The sequence below is a fragment of the Nicotiana sylvestris genome, chromosome 2, assembly GCF_000393655.2.
Source record: "Nicotiana sylvestris chromosome 2, ASM39365v2, whole genome shotgun sequence".
Classification (NCBI taxonomy): Eukaryota; Viridiplantae; Streptophyta; class Magnoliopsida; order Solanales; family Solanaceae; genus Nicotiana; species Nicotiana sylvestris.
The window spans coordinates 67,997,306-68,015,369 of NC_091058.1; the positions used below are offsets into that span (position 1 = coordinate 67,997,306).

The 18,064-nt window shown below is 34.6% G+C and overlaps 2 protein-coding genes across 3 annotated transcripts; one reads left to right on the plus strand and one right to left on the minus strand.

Annotated features, from left to right (window-relative positions):
• The first annotated feature begins 5,648 nt into the window (after positions 1-5,648).
• On the plus strand, positions 5,649-8,986 carry LOC104231640 (uncharacterized). The gene is made up of 2 exons (XM_009784669.2): positions 5,649-5,891; positions 8,378-8,986. The coding sequence occupies exon 2, from the start codon at positions 8,393-8,395 to the stop codon at positions 8,834-8,836; it is 444 nt and encodes a 147-aa protein (XP_009782971.1). The 5' UTR covers positions 5,649-5,891; positions 8,378-8,392; the 3' UTR covers positions 8,837-8,986.
• A 245-nt stretch (positions 8,987-9,231) lies between these two features.
• LOC104231639 (subtilisin-like serine-protease S) lies at positions 9,232-13,816 on the minus strand. 2 transcript variants are annotated; one of them, XM_070167953.1, is made up of 11 exons: positions 13,352-13,816; positions 13,120-13,217; positions 12,912-13,009; positions 12,720-12,827; positions 11,954-12,065; positions 11,351-11,879; positions 11,177-11,271; positions 10,836-11,078; positions 10,643-10,757; positions 10,203-10,392; positions 9,232-10,125 (listed from the first exon to the last, which is right to left on the minus strand). In XM_070167953.1, the coding sequence occupies exons 1-11, from the start codon at positions 13,430-13,432 to the stop codon at positions 9,563-9,565; spliced, it is 2,232 nt and encodes a 743-aa protein (XP_070024054.1). In that variant the 5' UTR covers positions 13,433-13,816; the 3' UTR covers positions 9,232-9,562. The 2 variants fall into 2 exon arrangements, with proteins under 2 accessions (XP_070024054.1, XP_009782970.1); XM_009784668.2 differs by having other exon boundaries at positions 12,669-12,827.
• Between the last annotated feature and the right edge of the window lie 4,248 nt (positions 13,817-18,064).

Here is an 18,064-nt window from a genome sequence, read left to right on the forward strand (position 1 = left end):
TGATGACCCAAAAGGTCATCACTTGATTTTAATTGAAATCTATATCTCCAAGGCCTTGAAAACCTCATTTAGAGTAGCCTCGACTTGTGTGCGCAGTCCGACCATGTAGCCGGGAAAGCTTAAATATGAAATTCTATGAAAAATGATAAAATTTGGTTATAAAATGAGTTAATTTAACTTCGGTCAATGTTATGGGTAAACGAACCCAGACCCTTGATTTACGATCCTGGAGGGTCCGTAGGAAAATATGGGACTTGGGCGTATGCCCGGAATCGACTTCCGAGGTCCCAAGCCCGAGAAAAGAATTTTAAAGAAAATTATTTTCTGAAATTGTTTAAGAAATTTTGAAATGAAATCTGATTAGAACATGTTGGTATCGAGCCCGTATTTTGGTTTCGGTGCCCGATACAGGTCTTATATATGATTTAAGACATTTCTGAAAAATTTGGTGAAAAACGGACGTCGTTTGACGTGATTCAGACCTAAATTGCTAAAATTGATGTTTTATGAAGTTTGAGAAAAAATTCTTTGATTTTGAGATTTAATTCGTTGTTATTGAGGTTATTTTGGCGATTGGATCGCACGAATAAGTTCGTATAATGTTGTTGAGTTAGTACGTATGTTTGGTTAGGAGCCCCGAGGGCTCGGATGTGTTTCAGATATGTTTCGGGAAGTTTTGAACTTAAGAAAAGTTGCAGAAATAGCTGTTCAGGTGCAATGATATGTTCTTCTTCGCGTTCGCGGGATGGCCCTCGCGAACACGATGTGTAAATTATGCTGAAGGAAAATCCTTCTACGCGAACGCGTAGCTCAGGTTGCGAACGCGAGGCAGTGGGGGGTTACCCCTTCGCGAACGCGGTCCTGGCCACGCGAACGTGAAGGCCAAGTGGGCCGGGGCAGGGGGTGGGGAAATTACCCTACGCGAACGCGATCCACTGGACGCGAACGCGAGGGGTTAAAGCTCCGTTCACGCGAAGGCTTACCCAGCCTGACCCATCACGAACGCCAGGGGTCTGTCGCGAACGTGAAGAGTGTTTTCGCCCAGTGATTTTAAAAGACCAAAAACAGAATACTTTCGGGATTTCATAAAAATTTCATAAACTTCTTCTTCTCCAAAGCTGTGGGGCAACTTTTGAAGTATTTCTTCACCATAATATTTTGGGTAAGTAATCTTTAACTTGTTTTCTTTCATTTTCATTAACACTTACTAGATTTCTAGGCCTAAAACATGAGATTAAGGGTAAAAAAAATTTAGGGATTTGGGTAGAATTAGGGCTTTTTGATTAATTGCGATTTAGACCTCATTTTAGGGTCGGATTTGAAAACAAATTATATATTCGGGCTCGTGAGTGAATGAGTAATCGAGTTTTGGTCCGAACCTCGTGTTTTGACCATGCGGGCCCGGGGTCGATTTTTGGATTTTAGGGAAGAATGATTAGAAAGCTATAATTAGGCATTGGATTCGAATTGTTTAGCATTTATTGATTTTATGAAGTCGATTATATATAGATACAATTGATTTGGAGCCGAATTCGAGAGGAAAGGCGGTAATTGAGGCTTGAGTTGGCCGTGGAAGTTTGAGGTAAGTGTCCAGTCTAACCTTAGCTTGAGGGATTAGGAGTTGTGTCCTATTTGCTAATTGCTTCTTGTTGAGTACGACGTATAGGCATGGTGACGAGTATCTATACGTTGGTGTCGATCATGACCGTGAGTCTTAAATTGATAGTTGTTGTGTTCTTAAATGTTACTACGGATGCTTTAATTGATGACTCTCGATATTGAGCAAAGATTTAGTTTATTCTCGTGGATTTTATTTATTAATGAGTATTGGTATTAATTGAGCTGAGTAGAAGTTGAGTTAGGATTGGTTATAGCTGATTCTCCCTTGCTGGGATGTTTGTTTCGATACTGTTGCTCCCTTGCCGGGAAGTTATTATATTGCTTTTGTTCCCTTGCCGGGATTCCTTGTGATTTTGTGTTGGCTTGTAAATGAGAACGGGTGGTACGCCTACCACAAGATGTGATGAAATGGGAGCGGGTGGTATGCCTACCACGAGATTTGATGAAATGGGAGCTGGTGGTACGCCTACCACGAGATTTGATGAAATGGGAGCGGGTGGTACGCCTACCACATGATTTAATGAAACGGGAGAGGGTGGTATGCCTACCACAAGATATAATGAAATGGGAACGGGTGGTATGCCTACCACGAGATATGATGAAATGGGAGCGGGTGGTATGCCTACCACGAGATTTGATGAAATGGGAGCTGGTGGTACGCCTACCACGGGATTTGATGAAATGGGAGCGGGTGGTACGCCTACCACAAGATTTAATGAAATGGGAGCGGGTGGTACGCCTACCACAAGATATAATGAAATGGGAACGGATGGTACGCCTACCACAAGATATAATGAAATGGGAATGGGTGGTACACCTACCACAAGATTTAATGAAATGGGAGCGGGTGGTACGCCTACCACATGATATGAGAAATGGGATCGGGTTGCACGCTTGCAACAAGATGTGAACCGAAAGTGAAATTTGCCTTTGTTTTCATTATCCTTATTAGAAGTTAAATTTTGGTTCCCTTATAATTCTCTTGAGATCCTGTTTTATCTATTATTCCACGAAGCATGTTTCCCCTTCCCAACTTTAATTGTTGTTCCAGTTCATTTTTCCGCTATATATATATATATGCACAGATTTATCTGGAGTCTGGTCCTAGCCTCGTCACTACCTCGCTGGGGCTAGGCCAGGCACTTACCAGCACATGGGGTCGGTTGTGCTGATACTACAATCTGCACTCTGTGCAGATACCGGAGCAGTACTTGGTCAGCAGCAGTAGCTCGGGAGCCAGCCTTCAGTCCACCGATATCCCGAGGTAGTCCTGCAGGCATCCGCAGGCCTGATATCTCTTCTGTCTACTTAGATATTCTGTTTTCTTTTGTATTCGAGACAGACTATATTTCTTTTGTTTCAGACGCTTGTATGTAGCATTCTTAGACAGTCCGTGAATGTTGTGACACCAATTTCTGGGTAGAGGCAAATGTTTATTTCCGTATTATTTTGGTTTATTTTGTCTAAGTCTTCCGCTTAATCGCATATTCCGCTGTTATTTAAATGTTTATCACTTATTAATTTAAGTTGTAAAAAGGATTAAAACAGAAGAATTAAAGATTTCTAATTTCGTGGCTTGCCTAGCTTCTACGAGTATGCGCCATCACGACTCTCTCGGGTGGAAAATCCGTATCGTGACACAAACAAATAACAAAACTTTGGCTATACAATTGATATCATTAATTTCAATTTAGCACATTCAAGGAATTGAAGGGTATAAGCTGAAACACCTTCATTTAGCTGTAGTCAAGCCAATATTGCAAGGGTATAATATTTTTTTCGTTGAAGAATATTAGTTTTGAATTATTAGATTATGTGAAAGGTTTTTTTTTTCAAACTCAACAAGAGATAAATTGGTTTCTAATTGATAGTTTCTATAGCGACTTTTAAGTGTAACAAAGAGTATATATAAAGAAAAAATTGGTATGACGTGAAATATTTTTTAAAATGTAAACAAATTATTTCGAAAAAACTCTTTACTTTTTTTTATTCAAAGATAATAAAAAGATAAGATATTTTTGAACATTAGTAGAGAGTTTTAAAATTATTATAATAGAAGTTATATAATGGATAAACTCAAAAAATCGAAATCTTATGGAATATTTACATAATATCCTGTCATATTTATTGATTACTTTTTATAGCTAATATAAATAGATGATATACCGACAACACACTAATACACATATTATATATGGATTATATATAAATTACACATCATTCAATTTTTTTAATTTAAGTGGTCGGGTGAGCACCTATTTAGGGGGATTAGATAAAGCCAAAATAAAAATATGAAATAATTTCAACCAAAGACTAAAAATATAATTAAAGTTCATATATAGACAATTTTTATTAAAACTCATCCTTTTGTAGTGAAATAAATTAATTTTTTGTAACAAAATAAATAATGACATAAAAAATAAGATAAAAGAAAATATATATTGAAAAAAATGTTAGAAAAATCTAAAAACGAGAAATAAAAGATGACAACAAATTTCTTCTTATGTTTCATCTTTGTTGAGTATAAAAATTTTGAAAGTTAATCTCATCGATTTCAAATATATTTTTTTCAACTCAAATGCATAGATTATAAGATAAGGATATATTATAATATTTTTTTAATTTACATTGTGTGTCATTTTTAAAAAATTAATATTACCAACAAACTGATATGGTATTCGAATTTGAATTGGAATGCAATTTGAGTAGTTTGCATTGAGGTTTAAGCCAAGTATAGTCTCGAAAACTAAACTACTTGACAATTTTAAAACAATATATGCAATATTTTTATAATAATAATAATCAACTAATGTAATATTTAATGATTCAAAGAACAAATTTTTTGTATATATAGGGTATTAAAAATTCAAATTCTGGGGCTAGAGATATCGATAAACTTAAAGTGGAGTCATACTGAAATAAATTCGACCAAAGAATCATTTAAATTTTTAGATAGCCGATTAAAGTAAATTTTAAATTAAGGATAATATCTTCACTTGCATCATTATAAACACTTGCATCATTATAAAGATAGTCATTGTTATAATATATATATATATATATAAAGTTTTAGAAATTGAAATTTCAAAACAGAAATATTTTTTGAAAGATAAAATCATACCAAATAAGAGTTCGAGTCGTAGTATAAGAGTCACGTCGTAATCAAAGAATCGTTTATATCTTGTCAACCTTTGTGTTTTACCATAAATATGAGTTATTATTTCACTTGTGGATATTTTTAGGTTCCAATGACACCTATGAGAATAGTGCAAAAATAAAATTATCACTACGAGGATTGAAAAAATGTTAATCTTTTTTCATGTAGTGTTTCTTAATTAATATCTGACCATTATCTATAATTATTTAGAAGGTTTAAATGTTAAGGTTATTTACATATAAGTCAAATAACTCAAATATTTAACATAGTTAATATCAAATAACAAAATGGAGTAAAAAAAATTCACTAGCTAAAGAATTTTTTATATTTTAGATAGCCAACTAAAATGAGTTTTGAATTAAGAATAATATTTTCAATTATATTATTATAAAAATAATTATTATTGAAATATAATGTTTTAGAAACTGAAATTTAAAGAAAGAAATATTGTTTAAGGTATATCAACACACCAAATAAGAGTTCAAGTAGTAGTAAAAGAGTTAAGTCTTATCTAAATAGTCATTCATTGTCTCAATATTTGATTGTTTTGCCATAAATATGAGTTATTATTTTACTTTCGAACTATTTTTAGGATCTAATAACACCGACAAGAATAGTATAAAAAAATAGAAGAAATAATTAATTATTTTCATGTAGTTAATATTCAATAATTATCTATATTTACTGATAAAATGCAGATTTTAAGATTATTTACCTATAATTCAAATAACTTAAATATTTGACATGATTAGTGCGGATACTAATACTAGTATACAATATTTTGAAATATAGTGGAGGCAAGTGTAAAGGGTAATTACCAGAAGTGAAAAAATTGGAGAGACAAAAGGTAGTCCTAGTGTCCTATGAAGAAGAAGAAACGTTATCAACTGGGGTCCTTTTCTCGCTTAGTGCTTAGGTCCAAAATTGGAATTTGGAAACTGCAAAAACCCACCAACCCTTTCTTCTTCGCTGTAAGCTCTGAGAAGTTGAGATTTCAAGGAGATTGACAGCCACTCAATTTTGCCGCTAATTACAGGTATTTTAGGGTTCTTGGGCCTTGACTTCACAGACCCAATTGAATTTGCCGATATTTCAAGGAGATTGACAGTTACAGGTAATTTTAGGGGAAAAAGAGGTGCTTTTATAATATGATCCTATTACTTGTTTTGCTAGTTTTAGTTGGGTTCTTGGGTTCATAGACCCAGTTGAATTTGTCTTCTCCTTTTACCTTAATTTAAGAGGATTATTATTTGGGTTAACTCGATTTATTCATCTGCTTTGTGTTTTGCCCGGATAAGGAGGGCAACAATGGCCACTACTCTGCTGGGTTTTGTGTTTTAATTAGATTAGCTTGCGGATTATCCTAATTTCATGATAAGCCTATTCCGAGCTTCCTAGATAAAATGGCTAAGGAACAGAAACGGTTTTTTAATTTAATCACAAAGTAGGATTTTAACATGTTTATGTCAAAATAATGATGTACATTGGAGGAAGAAGATTGCTAATGTTTTCTAAAAGAAAAATAGAGAGAACGTACTAAAAGAGCCACAATAATTCTTCCACACACTAGAGTAGATATATCACATTCATTCTGTTTTAGAATATTCATGTATTTTCCACAGGTATTCGTTCAAATCTTCACATATAACTATTGAAATTTAGAATCTCCCCAAGTCACTGTCTAGCTTCAAACTCTTAGCGCTTTTGTGCAATACTCTTTTTGGCTTGAGTTTGATCCTTTTGGGGTTTTTTATCTTTTTATTTAGAGTCATTCAAGACTAAGGTTTGCACTGAAAATTTGAAATGTTTTGTCATTGAGATGCTTCCCATTTCTCATCAAAGTCAATCTTGCTGTTCAAACTGTGAAATCTTCTCTTAGGATTCTTAAAGCTAGAGAGAGTTCTCTTAGGATTCTCATTGAAATATCTTATACCCACTTGTAAAAAGGACAGTCTCATTGGAGGAATTTTCCCTGTAATGTGACCATTCAATTTTTGTTAATTGCTACTAGAGAGAGTTCTGGTCAAAATATTGACTTTAACTTGCAGTTGTTAGTATAGGTTTATTCAACGTGGAATTTCGATATTTTGCCTGCATGTCTGGCATTATAAGCATGTCTAGTCTTTAGAATTGACAAATGAATTTCCTTTCTAAGATTTGAAAAAACTAAAGTCTGAGGCCATTGTGGTTTGAATCTAGAAAATTGACTTTCTTATAACAAAGATCTGAATGAAATGTCCCTCCCTTATTGACGCAATACCTATTTTGTTGAATCATTGTAGGTCATTGTTTTAAGTATACACAGGGATATTTCTGTTACACGTCAGAGAATATTGGTTGCTTCGATATAGGAATCATATGATTTGTGGATGCTTTAGTAACAAGCTGTGATAGCTTCCGAGCCCTTCTTGCTTTTCTACATCCAACCAGAAATATAATAAAGTGACTGGAATATCAGTTCTCATAACTTACAAATTTACTTGTAATTCTTATCCTACATTCTTCTTGTTATGCTAGGAGACTTACTGCTTGGCTGGGCTTAACCCATCGTCCTCTAGATGGGCTATACGTAAAGCTTTATCTTCTGTGTTAAAGAATAAAACCAACGATACAGACCAGAATAGACGATAACATATTTTGGGTGAAAGAAAAAACTCAAAAACAGTGTGACCTTGGTATTATATGCTCGCATCTTGAAGTAGTGCATCATGAAATTGTCTTGCTCAAGTAAAACTTTAAAATGTATGGATAAGGTAGAACAAATGAAGGACAAAACTTTAGACATGGGAGAGATTTTTCAGCGTGCCCTGAATTTGCAAAGTTTTGTATAACGGGAAAAAAATGCTATTTGTGGTGTCCTCTTCAATTTTTCCCCACTATGATATATTGATATCTTTGAAATTATTAGAAATTGATAAAACTGGTAAGCGATTTTTGAAGTATGTTACCTGGAATTCATTTATTCTTTTATTCTTATTTTTGGAGGCATAGGATCATCAGTGCTGCTCTCTTAACTGTCTGATGCTATTTCGGATGCTTTCTTTTATCGGTTTTACTTTGAGACCTTTCTACTCCTCTGCTTGTTAGATTTCGATGCCTTAACTATCACATTGGCATTATTCTTGTCTGGACTTTCCTATTCTACTAATCGGAACTTATTGTTAATTCCTGAGGGGATCCTCCTACCTCCCTCTGCAACCCCCCCCCCCCCCCAAAAAAAAAAAAGTTTAGTAGATGATAACCGGAACTTAACAGAATTTTACCTCGGGCTGCATGCAGGAATTACTCATTATCTTTTTAGAGTCCTTTTGTTTTCATGTGTGGAATCGGGTGGGGGATCGCAGTCAGCATGTAGAGACTGAACGAAAGAACCTAAAAATATAAACCAAATTCTGGTTGGATGAGCATTTACCAACTCGGTGCTTTTCATGACCTTACATGAACATGGCTGACAGAGCTAACCAAAATGACTTTTCTTTTAGCAATTGTTGCTGATGTTTGGAAGTTGGATTCTAATTATTCTTGTGGTTTATAATTATAACCATTGCAGCTCTCTTCAACTTGCACCCTTCTGATATAGCTAGTTGTTTATGCTTGCAGATTAAACATAGAGATATGCAAGACCCTAGAGGACTTGAGGAAGCGTCAGCTTCCAAAATGCGAAAAAAGAAAACATCACAACAGAAGGCTCCAGTGCTGCAAAAAGAAGGGAATAAGGCAAAAAGGATACAAGATTTTCATGCACTGCCAATTCAAAATGGACTAAAACCCACCAAAAGAGTACCATCAAACGAAATTTCCCCATTATTCCAACATACCGACAAATCAACACCTGAATTCTTGCCGGATACTTCCACTTCCGGAAATGAATATCGAGCATTAAGGAGAAAGTATTTATTGCTGGAGGAGGAAAGTTTTGCTCTTGGTAAAGAATTGAGTGAAGCCGAAGATGAGATTAAGGCCCTTGAAGATGAGAAACTAACACTCCTTGATGAACTTGTTGTGTTGGAAGGCCTGGTTGATCCTTCAGACACTCAATCCCAAGGCCAGCGATTATGATGGTTTAAATGGGCGTTTCAGTAAATTGGGGATATAGATACAGAATTGTGTACAACTATCCAAGTTCTGCTAGCATAAAATTGAGATGTCATTTGATAGTGGAGATTGTAGCAATACCTTATATAATATTGATTGGATGTTTATTGGGAATACCCGGTCTAAAATTCCTCCCAACCCCCTCCTTAATCTTATTTTCAAGTCTATTTCTGGATCAGACACTGTTCAAGTTATCTTACTCAACCTGCAGTGGAGTCTGGCATGTTGGATCAGTTGAAAGTCTCTTGACTTGTACTTAACCAAGTTTGAGAAGAAAATTGCTTTTTGTTTGTTTTTTGGGTTTAATACCACCAACATGATAAGATATTCCATTAAAGAATGAACTACTAGGTGAGATGGAAGCAAAGACACGGAGAGATGCCAATCCATAATGTAAAATTACAAGACAATTAAAAGAATTTGCAGTATGATGCCTGTCAAGAAGCTATGAAAAGTTAACAAGGTAGCTAGGTAGCAAGGACTAAAACTCAAAACTAGTGATAAATGGAATAAAGAATTACTAGTTATTCATATTCTAAAACTAACTACAAGTATTTTACTAAGAATTTTGTGTTGATTTCAAGGGATTATCAAGAGTGATACTGAATTCTTGCTGCTGCAACCATTTTCAACAGCTACTTTGTGCAGTATATGTTACTTTTTATCCCAATAAATAGCACTTGACCTCAACTATACCATCATACCCATGTTGGAATGTGCCACTCTGACAACAAGTGGAGATGTTACCGATGTTCTTTTGTTCCTCCATGTCAAAGAACCAAATACATATCCCTGTGTTGGTGCAGCCACCTTGAAGTTCACTGTAAAATTCATCTTCTGGTAATATCTAGTGAAGGCTAATCTTCGGGGAACCACAGTGACATTGACACCCGTAGGTGCATAGACAACTGCCTTGTAAATGCTTCTTGCTTTTCCCACGTTAGTAACAGTTCGAGTTACTGAATATGTGCTTCTGAGGTTTGGTATTGTGATGGAGGGATAATTTAGTCCATTTGGTGATGCAAAGGTTTGATCACAGGTGCTATTGTCCCTTGTAATCAGATGCAGAGATTTCTCATCATAACCAATTGAACAAAGAAATGCTCTGTAATCTGCTGGCTGTGCATCGTATATAAGACCAGGATCCAGGACATTCGTAGGGTTAACAAAGCCAGAACCAAAATCAAATGGAGTAGCTCTCTTCCCTTCAGGATCTACTATTATGGGTTTGTGATGCTTATCTGACAGTTTAGCTGCATTAATATTGATGAGATTAGTGCATTGAAGGCTTGAATGAAAGAGTTAGATTATGTAAAAGCTTTTATTCTACCTGTCGTCATGATCGCGGATTTAATTGCAGAGGGAGACCAAGATGGATGCACAGCTTTTAACAAGGCAACAACTCCTGTTATGTGGGGGCAAGCCATAGAAGTTCCGGAGAGTACATTGAAGTTCAACTTAGTAGAAGCTGCTGGAGACCATGCTGCCAGGATATTTAATCCAGGAGCTGCAATATCAGGCTACAAAGGCAAATCAGCCAGGAAATTACTTGCAAGAAAAAGCCAAATCCTCAAATAAGGTAAGAACCAAAGAAAATGCAAAGTAACAAAGAACTAATCCACAACCACATTGACGATCCAGGAAGTAAATATCAGGATGCAACATAAAACTTTGTTGGTCTACATGACAAAGGCAGAGAGAGATCATTGTTGAAAACAAGTGGCAGTTGAAATTAAGTCCCTATATTACTATTTTTAGCGCACAAATTACCTTCAAAATTTCTGGTGTTACAGAATTAGGACCTCTTGAAGAAAATGCTGCTACTCGAGGAGCAGGTTGAGCTCCCAAAACGGTTCTAGCAGAGAGAATCCTTGCCATGGGGAGGCTGTTAATATAATAAGATGTGAGATTGGGAAGAGATGATAGTTAACAACATCAAAAAGTCAAGAAGAAGGAAGTGAACCGTGTATTGTTAATGTAAGCTAGGATCTTGTTTCCAATCTTTTTCCCAACAGTTGCTGCAGGAATGACAAAAGGGATGGCCACACCCTTGTCTGCGTCATCTATAAGGATCATCCCAACTCCACCGGCTTCTTTAACTATAATGCTTTTCTCCATCTTTGACTCACTTGAGCTTCCAGCATGTAGGCACACAAGCACCTTCCCTTTGGCCTTAGTTCTATTCAAAGAACTATCTAAGCAATAACTAGTGGAAAAGAGAGGGAAGGAAAAAAGTAAATTAAGATAATTGTCAATGCATACATATCTACATTTAACAAACAGCGAAAGTACCTTATGATTCACCTGGATTGATAGGGAGTGAAGTATCCAGCATAAGCTTCAGAAGCAGGTATGATTCTTGTAGATGTATTCATTTGAGATAAGCTAAGACTTTCACCCTTCCAAATATCCACAACTTAATTAGAAAATAGAAATTGAATAATAATAACATGTAAACTTGTCGAAAACTGGGATTACCTTGAGCCGAACTCCATTTCCTAGTAAAATATCAGAAGTAAAATCTCTATCAGTTGAACTGGCTGCAACTGTGATCATCCAAGGAGCTAAATTTGTGGCTGAACCAGTGCTGCCTTCATTTCCAACTGAAGCCACCACAAGTATTCCGCGGCTAACAGCATGATATGACCCCACAGAAATGGCATCATTGAAATAATCTCCTTGGGGAGCATCAGGGCCCAAAGATAGAGAAATGACATGAACCCCATCTCTAATTGCATCATCAAATGCAGCCAATAAATCAACATCATAGCAACCAGAACTCCAGCAGGTTTTATACACTGCTATCCTGGCCATTGGGGCACCACCTCTGGCTCCTCCATTTGCCAAACCTTTGTAATTCATATTAGCTACGTAACGCCCCGCTGCTGTTGAAGCTGTGTGACTCCCATGACCAGAACTGTCCCTAGCAGACTTGTAAAACATGGTCTTCCCATTTTCTTCTTCAGCTTCATAGCCACTCATATAATATCTTGCCCCAATTATTTTCCTACATAAGACAAATCATATTGCACTTATCATCTAAATAACAAAAGAAGAGATGGTTGCCAATCAAAAGAAAACCTGTTGCATATAGAGGCATTGAATGCTTCTCCTGATTGGCATTGTCCTTTCCATCCAGCTGGCACTGGAGGCATGTTGGTATCACTAAAACTTGGAGACTCAGGCCAAATTCCTGTTTCATTAAATATCTTAAGAGCTTAACCTCAAGTTCTAATTAGCTCGAAAAACAAGGGAAACAGTGGAGCTGGGGACCAGGTTGAGGATAAACTGATAAGGTTGTGAACAGAGATAATATTTGCATTGAAACATGTCACTCTAATGTATAGTGGCCCTTCCCATAAAGTAACATTTACAAGTAGTTCAAGCACACTGTTAGGCATAAATGCAAATGGCAAAATATGGGAAGAGGTGAGAAAGATGAACTGGGAAGCTAAGAAATTGCATAAACTTGAGTTTTAAAAAAATCTAAGCAAACATATTTCATCATTCGAAAATGATTGAAACAAGAATTGATTGATGAAAGGAACTACTTTCCTCAGGTTCAGCCATATGTACCCAAATGACAAACTTAGCACTTTTGCAAAGTCATGTTATTGTACTCTTCTTAAGAAAACTAACAGAGACAAGAGCCCTTTTAAGTGACAATACATTAAATGAAGGGACCAACACTAACTTGGTTGGTGCATTCCATCATTAAACGATCATATCTTTCACCTAACTCGGAAAAGATTGCTAGAATTTAAGATAATTAAAGCAAAAGGAACAGAGAAACCACCTGTATCAATGAAACCAATGATTACATTAATTTGGTTCTTGGTAGAAAAACCTGGAATTTCCATTGTTTCATCATCACTGAGCCCCATAAAATCCCATGAATGAGTTGTGTGTAGGCTCCTCTTAGTATTTGGAAACACGGATACCACTCCAGGCATTTCTGTTTTATTTTAACATTAAAGACAAATTTCTCAGTACTTATTCATATCATTACCTTAAAGAAAAACATTTGGCATGGGCTTACTGGATATTTCAGAAGCCTGTGCTTCAGTCAACTTGGCTGCAAAGCCTTTAAAACCATGCCTATAACTATATACATGTGAAGTCTTGGCTTGTTCAATGCTGTAAAGTTACAACTTCAGTTTTTTTTGCTAAAAGCAACCAGTGTAAAACCCAATGAACCAGCTCAAAAAAGGGAAAAACCCTCATAGCTAAAGGTAACAAGAACTGACCTTCCTTTATGAATAGCAGTCAGCATTTGATGGTTTTGCCTCAAAATCTCATCTGGGTGTTCATCACTATCTTTGCTTCCCATGTACACCACATATAACTGGAAAAAAAAAACCAAGAACACAACTTTACTAACTATTCATCATTTCAAAACATCATTCAAATATACACCCTCAATAACAGCACATAAAAACCCATATCAACATACAGACTACAGAGCCAAAGTTTATTTACCTTGGAAGAAAAGCAGAGGCTAATATCTCCAAGAAAAACACAAAGAAAGAGTAAAAGAAGAGTCTTTTTTAGAACACCCATCTCCTATTTTGTGGTATGAGGCTAGTAAAGGAATGTGTTATCAACTATAGGCCGAAAAAGGATGGGGGTTTTATAGCAGAAACGAGCAGTACAAGACACAGAAGAGAGAGAAAGAAAGACTGATTTGAAATAAAGAGGAGAGAGAGAGAGATTATTCAGTGTCACAGGTATACTGTGCAGTATTTCTGTTACACAAAACTGGCAGTATTAAGTGGGTATAGCGTAAAACAGTATCCAAGAATTTGATGGCACTACAAAAACCAGACGTCACTCCCATTCCCATATATTGGAAAAACTCCTCCACTCACACACGAAGGGCAGAAAAAAATGGAAACGTGAGGACTGGACAGGAGAAAAGCTGGGAGTTAGTGGTGAAAATGGTGGCGTTTGCTTTTAACTGAACCAACCACGAGGTACTCCACTACCTAAGCAGCAACATTAAGACCGTTAAAAAGATAAAAGATACTCCATTTTTGTAATGATATTTTGATTTACTTATATTATTCTATGTAATCAGTAATGTATTTTAACATAATTATGACCGGTGGCTGTTTAATTTTATAAGTTATCAATTTCAATTTTAATGAAGATTACATATAACTATTTTTTAGTTGAGTAATATTAGAATTTTTTTTACATCTGGCAGTACATACAAAAAATAGTACAATGCAAAAGTATTCTGAATGCACACAAGATGCAAGAAATGATCGTCATAATGCAAGTATTAGTGATTTCCCCTACTCAAACTCATGATATATAGGTTATGACAACTTTAGTGGTTAAAAATTACATTCATGCAATATTTTAGAACTTAATGTCCTACGAAAGCGCCAATATTTTATGTGATGGATACAATGAATGTAGAGAGTAGTGCTACTTACTAGAATAGCCCCAATTTCCTCTCCTTCACCAATGTAAATTCTTAGGACAATTATAATTAGGCAAAATATCTTAAATCACTCCTAAATTTGGTTCAAATTATTAGTACTTTTTTCGAACTATGTCCGGTCTTAATTACCTCCTCCCCAACTTGGCTTTTTGAGGGCCATTACCCCCCTAGATGCTAATGTGGCAAAAAGTGTGAGTGCACTTGCCTGCCACGTGAATTTTTCTGTCTATCTGGCATTTTTTTAAAAAGTAAAATATTTTTTACCGTTTTAAGAATATTACTTTTTAGATAATTTTTTTCGAATAAAATTTATAATAAAACTTGGATATAAGTACATTTTTTAGGCTAAATATTTTTATTTGGCCAAAATAATAAAGTTTTAATTAATCTTTTTTTTTGAATTTGACCTGAAAATAAAGATTTAAACAATTGAAATAAATAGTCAAGACATCTAAAAGTTATAAAATATATAATTGAAATAAATAGTCATTGCATCAAAAGTAGAAATAAAAAGAGTGTACAATTGCACTTGTAATTTCTTGCAATTATACACTCTTTTTATCTCTTCTTGTCATGCAATGACTATTTATTTCAACTGTGTATTTTTACTTTTTTAGGTAAAATCTGTAAAAAATAAAATAAAATTTAGAGCACCGTAATTTAGAGCTGTATAAAAAATTATAGCCAAAATAATTAATTTCAAACTATATGTTTTTATAACTTTTTAGATGCTTTGACTATTTATTTCAATTGTATAAATCTTTATTTTTAGGTCAAATTCAAAAAAAAAGATTAACTAAAACTTTATTATTTTTGGCCAAATAAAAATATTTAGCCCAAATAATGTAATTCTATCCAAATTTTATTATAAATTGTATTCGAAAAATATTTAAAAAGTAATATTCTTAAAAAGGTAAAAAATATTTTAGTTTTCAAAAAAATGTCACATAGACAGAAAAATCCACGTGGCAGGTGAGTGCACCCATACTTTTTGCCACATCAGTGTCTAGGGGGTAATGACTCTCAAAGGGCCAAGTTGAGGGGTAATTAAGACCGAACATAGTTCGACAAGGATAATAATAATCTGAGCCAAATTTAAGAGTGGTTTAAGATATTTTGCCTTATAATTATTTTGGGTATGTTTTAGGAGACTGTCCAATCACTCTTACATATTTCGATGTGCGACTGACCAGGCATATACAGATATACTCTACCTGGTAAGAATTCAATTTTTAATTAGAGCATGCATTTGCTCCTTCTCTTTATATGGAGAATCCCCAAAAAAGAAATAAAAAAGGTTACTTTCTCATATTAACCCTTCTATTTGAATTTTCAAAAAAAAAAAAAAATCGTTGAACCACTTGTTTGATACAAAAAGAATTTAGTTTATATATTTTTACACAATTAATTTAACCTGCTTAAAAGGTTACTTACCTTATTTTTTAGGATACTAATTTCAGTGATTATGACTAGTTACCTTTAAGGTGATATGAAAGTGTAATTTTTTTTTTTGCATGGTAAAGAAGTTAAATGCAGTTCGGGTCATTTTTGCACATGGATTCCATGTGTCCGTGTACTAGGACACATTAGAAACAATTAGCCACAAGAAATTTAGAAAACTAGGAATATTAAAAATTTAAATCAAAGAGTATATTGTTTGATTCGGTGTGATACTTGTATAACAGGAAATGAATACATCCATTGGTCAATGGTCAACTTACCTAATACTCTCTCCACACACTTTTAATTAGCATATATACTAAAAATAGATTTTTATTTTTACTTGTCATTTTTAAGCATTTCAAGAGAAGACAATTTTTTATTTCATGTTATACCCACAATATTTATTACTCATTTCAAATTATTTTCTCAAATCTAATAAAATATGCATCAATTAATATGAGTATCTATGATGGTAAATTATACACTTCGTTTATTATTTCTTAAATGACGTGAAAAGTCAAAACGTGCCAAGTAAAAGTGGACGGAGGGAGTAGAATCATTAAATAAAATACAAGTTATTTCAATTACTCATTTTAAGCCTTATTGAGCAATGGCCTTTTTCACCCTTAAACCATCCAATGATCAAAGAGTTTCTAGTAAGCTAAGCAAAGATGTTTGCCAATTTTGTGGTTTAAGTTTTAAATCAAAACTTGCTTGCCAAGAACAAGGAAAAAAAAAACGAGAGTTGTTCTTTACACTTCTTGCCTTTGGGTTTGAACAAAACAAGGTAAAGGATGAGGAATATAGCAAGATACTGTAGTCAAATGTTGACAACCAAAAGTTCAGGTTTCATCATGATAATACCAGAAATGTCATCATTAATCTCCATTAACATGACCAATTATAGCAGTCATCAACATTTGGTAGTTAATTCTATTTGAGCTTTAATAGTCACCTTTTTCATCATCTTGGAAAGGAAGAATGCTTGGGTGCAAGCAATTCAGTCATGGAAAAAATATTAAGAGATATTTTCCATGTTTAGTACAATTGATGATGAGATACAAGTAAATAATTGTAACTGCCTTATGATAAGTAGTATAAGACTTTCATGTGTTTGTAATTTTTTTTTGTCTTTTAAATTTTATTTTCTAGTATTTAATTGGGCGATCGGGGAAATGGAAGGGAAAGATGATATATAGAAGGATACATATCAAATAGATAATATATTATCCTTTCTATCTCATATAAATATATGTTTTAGTTATCTCTTCTATTTGAAAATCATTGAATATTGCTAAAACATGCAACTTGTCGTGGTACGGATTAATGATATTCAATTTTTTTTTAGCATCAGTCATTTTTCATGTAACAACTTCAGTTTATCGGGGAAATGACCCTTGACAGTAGAGTGTGAAGGTCGAGAAATAAGATAGAAGGTTAATAGATAATCAAGCGCATTTCTTTTTCATACTAGTAGTATTAGTCGTATTCTCGTATTTTCTTATGCTTAAATTTCTATTACTATCTGTTATTTCTTTTCTTCGATTCGCTTCAACAATTCACTTTCATGCTTGTTATTATTAGAGCACTATTTAAAAAAAATTAGTGAGAATATTAGTGGCGACTATAGGATGCCTTTTGAATTGGCGAGCGCCCAAGCATTTTAGTGGCGACCCATTAGAGTCGCCACCACAAGATGCCATTCGTTTTAGCAGTTTTGTGTCGCCTTTCAGTGGTGACTAATATAGTCGCCACTAAAGGTAATACTAATAGGATGCCTGTCGCTTTGGCGTCCCGCCTTAAGGTTTTATGCGATGCCTTTTAGTAGCGACTTGTAGAGTCGCCACCAAAGGTAATATGTTTAGCGACCTACATTCGGGTTTTTGAGGCCTTTTAGTGGCGACCCCTAAAGTCGCTCCGAAGGTAATACTATAGGACGCCTTTCGCTTTTGCGATCCACCTTAAGGTTTTTGGTGACGGTTTGTACCTTTTTGTTATTATTTTTTACTTTTACTTGGCTTCTCTATTACGGTATTTCTTTTTAATACAGTTGTAATTTTATTTTTCTTGACCCGAGAGTCTATTGAAAATAATCTTTCTCTTTAGAAAGTAGGGGTAAGGTACGTAAACACTACCTTCCTCAAGCCCTATTCATGAAATTATATTGAATTTGTTATTGTTGTTATATAAGTCATTATGTCATAACCTAATATATTTGCTCACTTCACGGAGGAATGTGGGAAACATATGCGAGAAATATCACAAGGAACAAGGATCATTATTTTTTAGTAATTGTTTTG

Coding starts and splice junctions, on each gene's coding strand:
- LOC104231640 (XM_009784669.2), top strand. CDS start 8,393: ATGCAAGACCCTAGAGGACTTGAGGAAGCGTCAGCTTCCAAAATGCGA.
- LOC104231639 (XM_009784668.2), bottom strand. CDS start 13,432: ATGGGTGTTCTAAAAAAGACTCTTCTTTTACTCTTTCTTTGTGTTTTT. Junction 11,880..11,953: donor AATGCCTCTATATGCAACAG/GTTTTCTTTTGA, acceptor TGTCTTATGTAG/GAAAATAATTGGGGCAAGAT. Junction 10,126..10,202: donor ATCCGCGATCATGACGACAG/GTAGAATAAAAG, acceptor ATATTAATGCAG/CTAAACTGTCAGATAAGCAT.